Source organism: Terrapene carolina, unplaced genomic scaffold, assembly GCF_002925995.2.
Source record: "Terrapene carolina triunguis isolate 2854851 unplaced genomic scaffold, T_m_triunguis-2.0 Scaffold66, whole genome shotgun sequence".
Taxonomy (NCBI): domain Eukaryota; kingdom Metazoa; phylum Chordata; order Testudines; family Emydidae; genus Terrapene; species Terrapene triunguis.
Genome location: NW_020664417.1, coordinates 19,979,775 through 19,993,403, shown reverse-complemented (window position 1 = coordinate 19,993,403; position 13,629 = coordinate 19,979,775). Strand labels below are relative to the sequence as shown.

General features: G+C 47.2%; 1 protein-coding gene across 2 annotated transcripts in view; it reads right to left on the bottom strand.

The window, feature by feature from the left end:
• The window catches only part of ARHGAP10 (Rho GTPase activating protein 10), a 223,337-nt gene extending 216,906 nt beyond the window's left edge, over window positions 1-6,431 (bottom strand). For both annotated transcript variants that reach the window (XM_024207560.3, XM_024207561.3), the window contains exon 1: window positions 6,196-6,431. In XM_024207560.3, coding sequence (XP_024063328.2) covers window positions 6,196-6,349 — 154 coding nt within the window. In that variant the 5' untranslated portion in view covers window positions 6,350-6,431. The remainder of the gene's footprint in view (window positions 1-6,195) is intronic.
• Between the last annotated feature and the right edge of the window lie 7,198 nt (window positions 6,432-13,629).

The window sequence follows — 13,629 nt, the reverse complement described above, 5'->3', positions numbered from 1 at the left end:
AATGTCCTAAATCATTCCCCACACCACCAACTGATCCCAAAGGCAATAACAACTTCATAAGATAGCTGAGCTACTAGTTAAAGACTATTACTCCATGATAGGAAATGAAGTGAGGTTGTGAGGGACCTAATGCGGGTTTCCCCAATTGAAGACAAGTTGAGGGAGGCTAGGCAACAGTCCTTAGTATGGACATGTCCAATAGAGACCTGAGAGTTATATTGGTAGGATAGCAATTATCATGTACAGGGAGAGGCCAAAGACTTGGTACATGGACTGGATATCAGCGGACCTTAAAGAGACCAATTTGCATGACAGCCAGGCATATAATCATGAGTTTTGGAAAAAGGTTATAAAAATTGGCAACCCCAAATACAGAAGTGACCAGAAAGAAGACGACAATGATGACTAAAGACTATATGCTATCCTTGATCTTCAGGCAACCTCCCCTTGACATTAGTGAAAGATCTGCAAAGGAGAGAAGGTAGGCTATGGCACTAATTTTGTAATCCCAGCTCAGACCACATTTAAAAATTGTAATTTGGCCCTCTCCATAGAATTAATTTGCCATTTCTATTATAGAGCAGTACCATTCATTTACATAAAGATGAATGCCTTCTTTTGGGTGGGGCTGAATGGAAAGACTCTCAGACCACTTTCTTATACAATAGCAACTTTTTCCATTAGCAGGGAAGTCATGCTATTAGAATGTTAATTACAAGGAGCATTAAGAAGAGTGGCTGCTACTGGCTAAAAAGAAGCCAAGGACCGTGCCCTCCGTGTAAACCTTTCTTAAAAGAAAGTCAGATCAGATTTGGCCCAAAATTACAAAACTTAAGATTTTTAGAAATGTTTCCACTATATTTTTAAATTTCAATTTTTTTTAAAAAAAAGCAAGTAAACATTCTCTGGCAGCATTTGCAACACACACCATAGCACCTTGCTAGGGCATGGGGATGCCAGTAAAAAGTGAACTAGTTATTTTCCATTTTGCAACCTTAGAGAAATTCATAAGGTAAACAAATAGCATAATCATCCTACTGAAGAGCAAGTGAGATATTTAGAAACCTATCAATATTGTAGATTACTCAAACTACTTGTAACAAAGAAAGGCTTTTCCCCTTTTTTTTTTTTTTTTTTAAATAATAAAAGCAAACCTGCTGAGAACCAATATCAGATGCTTTCTTTGAAACATTTACTGAGCACTCATTTAAACTACAGGAATTACATAGTTTTCAGATTGAATGCTTTTCTCCATTTCCTTACGTATTTTACAAATTAATTCCATCATAACTATTTAAACTGGCAACAATTCCAGAGTCTTTGAGAGCTAGTAGATGTTACTCAATGCTACTAGCGCAAGCCACTGAGCCACATGTTTAGCTGGCTCTCACATGGAAAGCCTTAAAAAACTGGTGTTGATCAAGAGTCACATGATTGTTCCTCAAATATTAATCTGAATGCATGTTATGCTGGGGCCCTATGTAGGTTATAACCATGTATAGTGTTTAAGAGCTTTAAACAAGCTTTTCAAATGCACATTTTATCTCAATCTAAGGATTCATTTATTTACTGAGTGCATTTTCATTCGGTATCTCTCTCAACCCCAGTGGCTACCTCTATGCAGAAATGATCTTCAAAAAACAAACTTTAATCCTAAATGGTTGGAGTTTCTTGAGAAATAATTGATATTTCTATTGTAAGTGTGTGTACTGTTTCATGCATTTAATAGCAAACACCAAAAAAAAAAGTCAACTGAAATATGGAAAAAGGGAAGTGTAATGAAAACAGATCAGTGAACGGCTAAAACCACTGTTTGTTTATTTATTCTTTCTTTCCAGTCTTTGGTTTCAAGAAACGACACCTCGATGATGCAAGGTTTTAGACAGGAAACACAAGAGAACTTCAAGTCAGAACTGATTACCTTTCAGATTCATGAAAGAATTAGAACTTGGTGTTTAAAAGCAACACTAAAAGTCTGGCTCATGGTGAAGACTAGAAACTTCAGTTAAGGCTGCAGCAGAGATGGTTTATTTATTGGGAATGTACTTGTGTACCAATAACTAACTCTGCAACTTCCACTTATAAAAAAGTTTGAACTGGGGAGAAAACACTGCCCAGTATAACTGAAAAAGAAAGGAGAATAAAGATGACAAGAAGAAGGACCACAACAAAACTACTGCCTTGATCCTGAAAGGCAGTGACAACACCTACTGTCAAGAGGAGTGGTGTATGCTTACTGCCTCTCACGCTGTGGCCCAATGTAAATGTCGTAGTCATTTACAGTGTTCTCTGTTAAACAGGAAGTGGGACATATTCAGTTTTAGGGGTTTCCCCTCACATTCAGCAGAAGATGGAGAGGACCATCATGAAGTTTTTGTCAGCTGTTGCTCGTTTTGTTTTGTTTTGTTTTTTATTTAAAAAAATAAATAAATAAAGGAAAGCTCTGTATTTATCATAAATAATGAGGGTACAGATATGAGGCTGCAGTTTTTGGCATGAGAGAAGTGATCTTGAATAACCCAATTTACAGAATAACATTTAATATGCCTGAAGTTGTGTTTACCATTAAACAATTTCCCATCCAAAAACAAAATCCAAATAGTTGAGTACTTCAACCTAAAAAAAATTCCTGATATGGATGAGCTTATTTTAATTTATTCTTCTTAAGCTGAAAAATCAACTACTACCCAATACTAAGTGTCAGCCTTCAGGAAATGCCTATGGCATACCCATAAATACTGGAGGCAAAAGGCTGACAAAAGCTGAAACAGCTCTCATAGGAGCAAAAATCCACTATCAGCAAAGTCACAATGCAACTAATTTTCTCTACTAGATATATAAAATCAGTGGCATCTACCACCCCCTTCCATACAATATCTCTACTCAGAAGGGTTAATAGGATGAAATGACACTAAGGATATTAAAGTAACACTATGGTTATCATCAAGGTAACACGTTCATTCAAGAAACAAGGTGAGTACCTTGTCTCTCTAATATCATGGGACCAGCACAGCTACAACTACACTGCACACTTTCATTCAAAGCATTTTCTGTACCTTTCGCACTCCGTAAAAGTTCATGTGGGTAGACTAAGACCAGAAATGGAAGTTTTGGAAAAAAGATTCAGAAAATTCTATCCAGCTGTTTGAGGTATCCACGCAAAGGGAGAAAAAAACCATTTTTCACAAGTTTAGTAACATTGTAGAAATTCTTTTAAACTGAAGTGTGAAGTAAAAATATTTTGCATTTCAAATCTATGATTTGGACATGCACGCAATCTCCAAAGAACACATTATCCTGTCAAATGCAGAAAACGTGTTGCCCAACAAATAAAGAAGAGTTTTAAACAAGTGAAAAGGGCATAATGCATGCTATCTCCTTTACCCAATTAAGTAAACACCAAGCAGAGATATACATGTTCTGCCCTGCTTCTACTTGGGTAAAATGAGATATCTGAAAAATCTTCAACCCCAGAAGCCTCCCCAGCTGCAGCCACTTATTCTGTCCCATGAACAATCTGATGAATTCCCCCCAATTTACAGCTGCTGGGCATTTTCAAATTTTACATGCTCTCAAGGGAGCAGTACAGGACCTCCTCACTTAACGTTATGTTCCTGCAAAATGCAATTTTAAGCAAAACGATGTTAAGCGAATCCAATTTCCCATAAGAATTAATGTAAATCAGGGGGTTAGGTTCCAGGGAATTTTTTTTCCTTGGTTGAGGTAGAGGAGTCAGAGGGTGGGATATTTCCCAGGGAATGTCTTACTGCTAAATGATGAACTAGCAATTGGCTGAGCCCTCAAGGGTTAACTCTCACACTCTACAAGGCAGCAGGAATGGAGGGAGGGGAGACAGCATCGCAGACAGAGACGTACACCCTGTGTGTGAAAGAGAGAGAGATGCACATTTCCCCTTGAAGTACACTGCCTTGTTAATTAGATCAGCTTGCTGAGACCACAGCTGCTGCCAGAAAGCTCCCTCCATCCTGAGCACTGTCTTGTGTCCCCCCTGCTCTATGGAAGATGGGGTAAGCGGGGTGCAGGAGCAGGGGGAGGGGGACACCCTGACATTAGTCCCTCTCTTCCTCCCCGCACAGCAAGCAGGAGTCTCGGGGAGCAGCACATGGCAGTGGGGCTGCAATTGCTAGCCTGCTGGGCAGCTGCTGCACAAGGAACTTCGGGGAGCTGATAGGGGGGCTGCCGGTCCACCCTGGTTCCAAGCCCCCACCAGCTAGCTGCAAGGGGCTGCTCTTTCTGCAAGCACTGGACAAAGCAGGCGGCTGCCAAATGATGTGAGAAGGGAGCACTGCACAACTTTAAACAAGCATGTTCCCTAATTGATCAGCAAGGTAACAACAAAACAACGTTAACCAGGAGACTAAGTGAGGAGTTACTGTATAGTTTAGGGCAGTGGTTTTCAAACTTTTTTTCTGGCAACCCAATTGAAGAAAATTGTTGATGCCCATTACCCACTGGAGCTGGGGGATGAGGGGTTTCAGGTGTGGGAGGGGCTCAGGACTAGGGCAGAGGGTTGGGGTGAGGACTGTGGGGTGGGGCTGGGAATGAGGGGCTCAGGGTGCAGGAGAGGGCACTAGGCTGGGGCAGGGGTGCAGGAGGGAGTGAGGGCTCTGGGGTGGGGCCAGGGATGAGGGGTTTGGGGTGGAGCAAGGGGCTCAGTTGGGGGGGGGCTCAGGGCTGAGGATTGGGGCATCAGCTTACCTCAGGCGGCTCCCAGTCAGCGGCACAATGGGGGTGCTAAGACAGGCTTCTTGCCTTTCCTGGCACCGCGGACCACACTATGCCCCGGAAACAGGCAGTAGCAGGCCCTGCACAGAAGCAGGCAAGCGGCTCCACACAGCTCTCACCCACACGCATCACCCCTTCCCCCCAGCTCCCATTGGCTGGTTCCTGGCCAATGGGAGTGCGGAGCCGGTGCTCAGGAGGGGGGCACCGCGTAGAATCCTATAGCGCCCCTGCCTAGGAGCCAGACCTGCCACACCAGCGCAGTGTCAGAACAAGTAGGCACTAGCCTGCTTTAGCCAAGCAGCATCGCTCGGGCTTTTAATGGCCCAGTCGGCGGCGCTGACCAGTACTGGGTTACGACATGCAGTTTGAAAACCACTAGTTTAGGGAACATAGTCCCAGCATCTGTGAAAATCAAAGTGAAATAAATACATTTGTTTGTTTAAATTATCATTGGATTCAAATAAGCATTTATGAACTACACTACCCTGTTTGAACGTAAAATTTAAGAAGTTATGTGAATGCAACACTACAGACAAGAATGAAAATATGTAGTCATGCCACTCAGAGTTATGGTACCCACAAACCATGATGTAGCCGTCTTTGTGCATTTAAAACCCCAACCATGATTTTTCATCAACTTGATTTAGACAGTTACTGTGACCACATACCCTATCTTCCTTTCAGGGTGGAAAATACACAGGCAAATGCAGTGGGTGGCACAAAGTCAGTGTCATGGTACTGGGTATATGTATACAGTATCCAAAGCCTGCTATGGGCTTTAGAGACAGAATAAGGCAGGCCTGTGCCAGGAAATAGCAGAGATGTAACTAAGGTTACAAAAAGTTCTGTTAAAAGGGAGTTGCTGTCAGTAGCAGGCCTGTTATCACTTTCCCACGATCACAAGGGCAGGAAGATAGCGGTTTCCTGAAGGTGGAATGAGGAGGTTCTAACTAGGGCAAAAGGTGATGAGGGAAATTAACTAACTTCAACTCAGAGCAAAACCTTTCCTCACACGAAGCGGCAGGCATTCAGCTGGGGAAGAGAGGAGCAACTTGGCACCTCTTGCAAATACCACTCTCTCTCTCCGCGCGCCTCAGCCGGCAGGAAACCCTGGCTTTGTGCAAGGCACACCGCCATCTGCCCTCTTAGCTCAGGCAAGCCAGTTTGCAGCAGCTCCTGCTGCTGCTGGCGACACAGGAGAGCAGCAGCTCGCACCCAGGATGACAGCGGGGCAACACAAAGCCTGCAGGGCAGGAAACCTCCCTGCTCTGCACAAGGAGGCACTCAGCAAGACTCTCAATACAGCGCCGATTACTGCCGCAAACACAGGGACCCGCCCCTGCAAAGCACCGCACCAGTCTTATTACTGCAACAAAAAGGGGCTACATGACTACACTGCACACACTGCCCCCGCCAGCACCTCCTCACCCCGCCTCCGTTCCCACTCACTTTTGGTTGCAGCGATGAGGTTCTTTCCATCCTTGAGCAGCTCCTTGATGAACTTGTTGGTTTTTTCCAGTTCCGCCTCATGGGCTCTGATCCTCTCCCTGAACCAGGGGCTATCCAGGTAGCAATCGCTGAACTCCAAGGGCTGCAGCCCCATAGCTGCTGCAACTGCACCAGGGCTCAGCTCCTTGCAAATCCCTCTTCACCAGGCAGCAGCCTCAAGAGCCGACACTACGGGGCAGGGCCCGCGGTGCCTCCCAGCTACAGCGATTCCCCCAGGTGACCTGGCAACTGGCACTTTCAAACCACGGCATGGGGGGGCGGTCCCCGAGGCCAGCCGCACCCCGGGCCCGGGGGCTCTTGCAACAAAGGGTGAGGAGGGGGACAGAGCAGCAGCTACTCCGAGAGCTTCATCAGCGGCCGGAGAAGCCTGCGGCCGTGAGAGCAGCTAGGAGGACTGAGGAGACGCTGCTGCCCAGCTCCCGGCAGCCTCCGCCACAGGCAGCCTCGGCATCCCAGCCCCGCCCCGCTCCGCGCTCCACCCTGCCAAGTTCCAACCCCCCGCCCTCGGCTCTGCCTGAGCTGCTCCCGTCTCTGCCCGCTGGCGCTGGGCGCCCTCCCCGCGCGCCCAAATTCCAGGGACCTTGTTGCATGATTAGCAACTTGTGACGAGGCAAGAGACGTGCCAGGAAGGGGGGTTGCCGCAGCGCCTGCCCGAGGTGCGGCTTTACAGCGTGCTGGGGTTGTGTGGCCCCCAGGAGGGTATGAATTACCCTACTTCCCTCACGCCGAGCCTGCTGAGCTTGTATCCCCGCTGTCCCCTTGCCATTATTGCCCGGTCCAGAATCAGCGGCAAGTTGCCGCACAGGGTGTTGTCTGCCCCCTGCCTGCTGATTTCACTGCGAGCCAGCTCTCCCCCGGTCTGAACTCCTAGCCTCGGCTCACACACATCGGAACATAACTGCCGCCTCGTCTTCGCCCAGGTGCACATCCTACCTACATCGAATCGGTTCATGTCTGTACGCAGTACATCGGGGTAAAGGGTGCCGCGATGGGCCTTCAGGTTTTCTCCTAGGTGCGCGCTGTGTTTAGAAAAATACTTGTTAGAAATACAAAGTTTGTGGTAGAGATGGGTGGGTGTCAAAGTTTGTTCAGGAAGGTTCCCTAGCTGGACATTTCTCTGCTTTTCAGGGACTTTGCACTGAAAAAACTTAAACTCTAAATCAACCAAGGTTTCGGTGGTAGGATGTAACTTTGGTGATGCAAATCACAAAATGCATGTTATATCCTCACATTTATTCCTTTCATTTCAAACTCCCATTCAAGTATATCATTCTTGGGAGCAAATACCAAAGCACCAGTCGCTCAAGAGGACATCTGTATTTGGCTTTCATTTTGATTTGGGGGGAGGGGGTGGAGAAGGGGTGTGTGTTTTTTTTCGGTCTGTTAGAACTTCACCAACCCGTGAACATTGTGCAAATTTATGAAGTGAAATAGCTCTGACAGTACAATAACTGGATGTACTCACTTAGATGCCAAGAACTCTGCCTATGCTATTAATTATTACAAATGACTTGTAAGTATAACAGGGAATTAATTCTTCTTGATTTTAGGGGATATTTTAGATGAAGAACAGTAAAGGAGTATGCAGTTTGTCCAGGGATATCTGAAAATTGTTGATGGTAGGTTTTATTTTTGTTTGTTTTGTTTTGCTTGTTTTTGCCATCACGTTTAAAGTCTTCCTCAGCTCTTTCTCCTTGGGTTTACATCAATGCCATACCACAGGATTTGGTTAACATTCTGGTCTTCTTAAATGTGGTGCAAATCAGGTGAAGGTATAGGCTGTCTTTGTAAGAGATAATGTTGAAAGATATCTGATCTTTTCTCAGAAGATGAGTATAAAAAGATTAGGAAGGAATTTTGGAAGCTCTCAAGTGATCAACTCATCACCAGTGTTATCTAATTCAATCAAATCAAAGAATATTGTTGCAAATTCCTGAAAGGCAGCACTAAACACCAGCAGTGTAACAAGCAATTTAAAATGTGCATACACATTTGTTACTTTGCGACTGCCCTAGATCCTTAATCTCCTAAAGTTACTCCTGATACGATCAGAGCATATGAAATTAGATACACTTGTCTAGAAGTACAGTATGTTATTTAAAAACTTGACAAAGAACAAAATAATCTGCCTGTGCACAGAGATGCTGGCCCTAGGAAATTAAAATATTTAAAAATAAACGGTACAAAAGATTTGAAGAGTCAGTTGTCGGTCATTGGGGGAACATACAGAGTATGGGGAGGATGTTGTTATGTCAGGGTTGGCAGCACACATAATACATATAGACTGTGATGTCTCCAATGGGGGGGGTAAGCGGTGGGCGAGATCAAGGCACAGTTGGTAAGCGGTGAGGGTCAATCATCCACATAGCGGGTGCAAATAGTCATGGGTACAAGTAGGTGGGCTGGGTAGTGGTGATGGGGCGACCCTCACGTGGTGGGATTCAGTTAGGTTGGGTGGGTTCGGGGTTCAGGGGAAAAGGCCCAGCGGGGGGGGGGTTAATAGGTCCCTTTCCCCCTTGCGGGTGGGCGAGGTCCCCCCGGCTCACTCTTGGCATTGGCGGTGGCCGGGGAGGTTGGGTGGGTTCAGGGTTTAGGGGATAAGGCCCGTCGGGGGGGGGCATATAGGCCCCTTCCCCCCTGCGGGTGGGCGAGGTCCCCTCGGCTCACTCCCGTCATCAGCGGTGGCCGGGGGGTTGGGCCGGTTCAGGGCTCGGGGGGGGGGGGGCGGTGTGACGTTGTGCAGTCTATATGGTTTTATAAAAATATAAGTGAATATAATGTAACTGGGATAGTTTCGTGCAAAAGGTCTCTTGTAAGGTATCATTACAAAGTGCATAATCTACTGAGTATGATCATCTGATTTGTATAAATGTACCACTCTTGTATCTAAAACTAGAAATATAAAATGTAACTCTGAGGGCCTATTGTAATTATGTAGAGTGTGGGCCATTAAGGATGGTTTGGAATCTTGATGACTCCCATTGTCTGCAGATGGCTGTATTTACCTTTGAGTCTTCCTGTATATGTGTGTGCTGGCAAGTGGGTAATGAAGTCTTGCAGTGACATGTGATTATGTCACCTGAACTGGAATCCATCTTTAACCTGGTGCTTTTTCAGTGAGGGGGGGTGGAAACCCAGAGGGACAAAGGGTTCCCGCCTTATGCAAAAGATATATAAAGGGGTGGAAGAGAACAGAGAGGGGAGAGGAGCCATCATGGAGAAACCCCTAGCTAACACCTAAGCTGGAACAAGAGTTGTACCAGGGGAAAGAATTGTGCCCAGGCCTGGAAGGTGTCCAGTCTGAGAAAAACTTACTGAAGCATCTCTGAGGGTGAGATTATCTGTATTTAGTTTGATTAGGCATAGATTTGCGCATTTTATTTTATTTTGCTTGTGACTTACTTTGTTCTGTCTGTTACTACTTTGAACCACTTAAATCCTACTGTCTGTATTTAATAAAATCACTGTTTATTTAGTAATTTACTCAGAGTATGTATTAATACCTGGGGGAGCAAACAGCTGTGCATATCTCTCTATCTGTGTTATAGAGGGCGAACAATTTATGAGTTTGCCCTGCATAAGCTTTATGCAGGGTAAAACGGATTTATCTGGGTTTAGACCCCATTGGGAGTTGGGCATCTGAGTGCTAAAGACAAGCACACTCCTGTGAGCTGTTTTTGGGTAAACTTGCAGTTTTGGGACAAGTGATTCAGACCCTGGGTCTGTGTTGAAGTGGACTGGAGTGTCTAATTCAGCAAGACGGGGTGCTGGAGTCCTGAGCTGGCAGGGAAAACAGAAGCAGGGGTAGTCTTGGCACATCGGGTGGCAGCTCCCAAGGGGGTTTCTGTGGGGTTTAGGGGATAAGGCCCGTCGGGGGGGGGGGCTTAAGGGTCCCTTCCCCCCTGCGGGTGGGCGAAGTCTCCCTGGCTCATTCTCAGCATTGGAAGTGGCCGGTGGCGTTGGGGCTCAGGGGGTAAGGTCCCTTTCCCCTTGTAGGTGGGTGAGGTCTCCCCGGCTCGCTCTCGGAATTGGCAGCGGCCGGTGAGGTTGGGTGGGTTCGGGGCTCAGGGGATAGGGCCCAGTGGGGGAGGGTGGGTTAGCGAGTCACTTCTCCCTTGCAGGTGGGCGAGGTCTAATCGGCTCACTCCTGGTATTGGCGGTGACCGGTGATGTGTTCAGTGTAGATGTCCCGTGACCAACGGATAGTGTCTGAGACCATTAGGCGTCTCATGAGCCGTGCGTAGTGACGGCCCACTCCACAGGTCCTCAGCACTCGCTCGTTGCACGGGTCCCAGGCACCCAGGGCCCCGACAAGCAGAGCGTCCGTGTGTACCTCGTAGCCCTTGGACTACTACTCAGTGAGATAGACAGAACATGTAACACCCATGCACACCGGTTAAAGGCCAAGATTGGTGTGTTTATTTTTCAATATAAAATATATTATATTAGTCATATTATATATTTTACCATCTTCTTCAGTTTAATCCCTACAAAATTGTGAATTTCAACACAGGAATTCCATGCCTGGGACAGGATTTATAATACATGGCCTGATCCTGCTCCCTTTTAAGTCAGTGAGTTTTGTTATTGATTTTAATTGCAATACCATGTGGCCTAAAGTTAAGCCCACACTACACTGTCCAGGGAAACTGTATTGAAATCATCTTAGCACCTTGTTGGGAAGAACTGTACTAAAAAGGACACAGTAATTTTAAAAATAACAATGTTGTCTTAAATTCTTATTGTTGTTACCAAAAAAAATCTGAAAGAAAAGAGGAGGGGAAACCTGTATTTTTTCACTGTGTTTATTTTGTGCATTTGAGAGCATTTTGTGTATGGTATAGTCAGTTTATCTGTTTTCACTGTATACTCCATGAGAATCTCCAAGGCTCCATCCTGCAACCAGTTATGTATGTGAATAACTACGTATTTTAGGAGTCTCATTAAACTCAATGGGTCTTCTTGCATTTGGAAAATTACACATGTGTGTAAGGCCAGGTCTACACTAAAAAGTTAAGTTGACCCACTACATCACTTGGGAGTGTGAAAACTCCACACCCCTGAGCAACATATTTAGGACAACTTATGTAGACAGTGCTAGGTTGATAGGACAACAGAAGAATTCTTCCATCTACCACTTTTCAGGGAGATGGATTAACTACAGCCATGGCTGTAGTGTTTACACTGAAGCACTATAGTAGCGTAGCTGCAGCTTTGCAGCTGTGCCACTGTAGCAGTTTAAGTTTAGACATTGCCTAAGGCCTGATCTATACCACAAAGTTAAGTCAACATAAGCTGCCTTGTATCAATATAGTTGTGCACGTGTCTACACTTACATTTGTCTCCCACTGATCTGAGCACCCCATTAGGCCGACACACTAACACCACCTCCCCGAGCGGCGTTGAGCCATAGTCGATATACGGAGGTCAATGCAGCGCAAGGGTAGAGACTGTTGCTTATTTGACCCTAAAAGTCCCCCAGCAGGGGTCACACAATGAGTAACACTGACCACTCTGGTCACAGTTGTGAACTCCATTTCCCCACAGTCACAGAGACCGGAAGACACCTGCACTCTCCTTTAAAGCCTGCAAATTTTTAAAATGCCTTTTTCTGAATCTACAGCTTGGCAAGCACACCTAGCAACTCTCCATTATTGTGTACAACTGCCTAGCTGACTACGACAGCTACACACTCCAGACAGGCTCCAGCTCAGAATAAGCAGGAGATACTGGATCTCGTGGGCCTGTGGGGAGATGAGGCAGTGCAGGCACAGCTACAGATCAGCCATAGAAATGTGGACATCTACAAGCAGATTGCATGGGAGATGCAGGAGAAGGGGTACAACAGGGACCAGCAGCAGTGCCGTGTGAAAGCAAAGGAATGGTGTCAGGCATATCAGAAGGCCAGGGAGGCCAACAGTCAATCTGATGCCAAGTTCCAAACCTGCCACTTCTACAAAGAGCTGCATGCCATACTTTACAGAGACCCCACCACCATACTGCAGACCACCAAAGAGCCCAAGTTAAAGGCCCCTGGCATGAACAGTGAGGACCAGGAGGAAGAGGAGGAGGGACTTGCAACTGGGGGATCCAATAATGCCCCAAGCCATCGCAGTCCAGTCAGTCCTGGCAGTTGAGTACAGTCAAACCCAATGGAGAGGAAGGAACCTTGGGTAAGTATGTTACTGTATGTCCCATTACAATGATATACTGATGGCACCCCCAACTAAACAGGACACAGCTATCCACTTTTCATTAATTTACTTGTAGTAGAAGAGGTACTGGTATAACAAAGAGAGGTATCATTATTATCTGCTTTTCATTCCCCTGCAGACTTAGGCGGGGAAGGGGGGCATGTGGAGCAAATTGTTTATGTACACAGGGACGTCCCTTGAATCCTCCTGAGAGATCTCATAATTTTCATGGAGGAACTTTGCAATCCTTTACCAAAGGTTTCTAGAGATGGCACCCTTATTTCTTCCTCTGCAGTTGAACACTTTCCCAGGGCTGTTAGCAATAACTTTGGCAGGCACTGTTACAGCACACAGGCTAGGACAGGGATGGGCAAACTTTTTGGCCTGAGGGCCACATCTGGATATGGAAATTGTATGGCGGGCCAGGAATGCTCATGAAATTGGGGGTTGGGGTGCAGGAGGGGGTGAGGACTCCACCTGGGGGGTGCAGGCTCTGGGGAAGGGCCAAAAATGAGGAGTTCACTGTGTCCTTTACATTGCCCAGAGTCACAGTCCTGTAAATCAGGAGACAGTTAGTGGTCCTGCTGCTAGGGTGACCAGACATCCCGATATTATCGGGACAGTCCTGATTATAGGGGACTTGTCCCGCGTCCCGAACTTACATCGGTCAGGACGCACTTTGTCCCGATATCGGGGGACCATCTGGTGGAGGACGCAAGCCGGCGCTGCTCACCTCTTCTTCCTGGGCCCTGGGGCAGCGCAGCTGAACTCCCGGCGCCCGCCGGCCGGCCGGCAGGAGCCTGCAGAGTGCTGCAGCCCCACTCCCCAGGCACGCACAGAGGCGGTGAGGAGGTCTCCGCTGTGTGCTGCAGGGGCGGGCCTTGTAGGCAGCCGGCAGTGGGCAGAGAGCCCCTCCGCCCCCCTCGACCCGACCCGACCCGACCTGTGCGACCTTAGGAGCCAGAGGTACAGGACCTGCCTGCTGGATGCTTCCTGGGAGCCGCTCCAGGTAAGGCCAGGGTCGGTTCCAGGCACCAGCCCACCAAGCATGTGCTTGGGGCGGCGCCTGGAGGGGGGCGGCGCGGCGGGGCGCTCCAGCCCGAGAGCGGGGCCGCGACTGGGCTCGCCGCCCTCCCCGCGGCGCTCCAGCCGCCGGGGAGAGCGGAGCCACAGTGGGCTC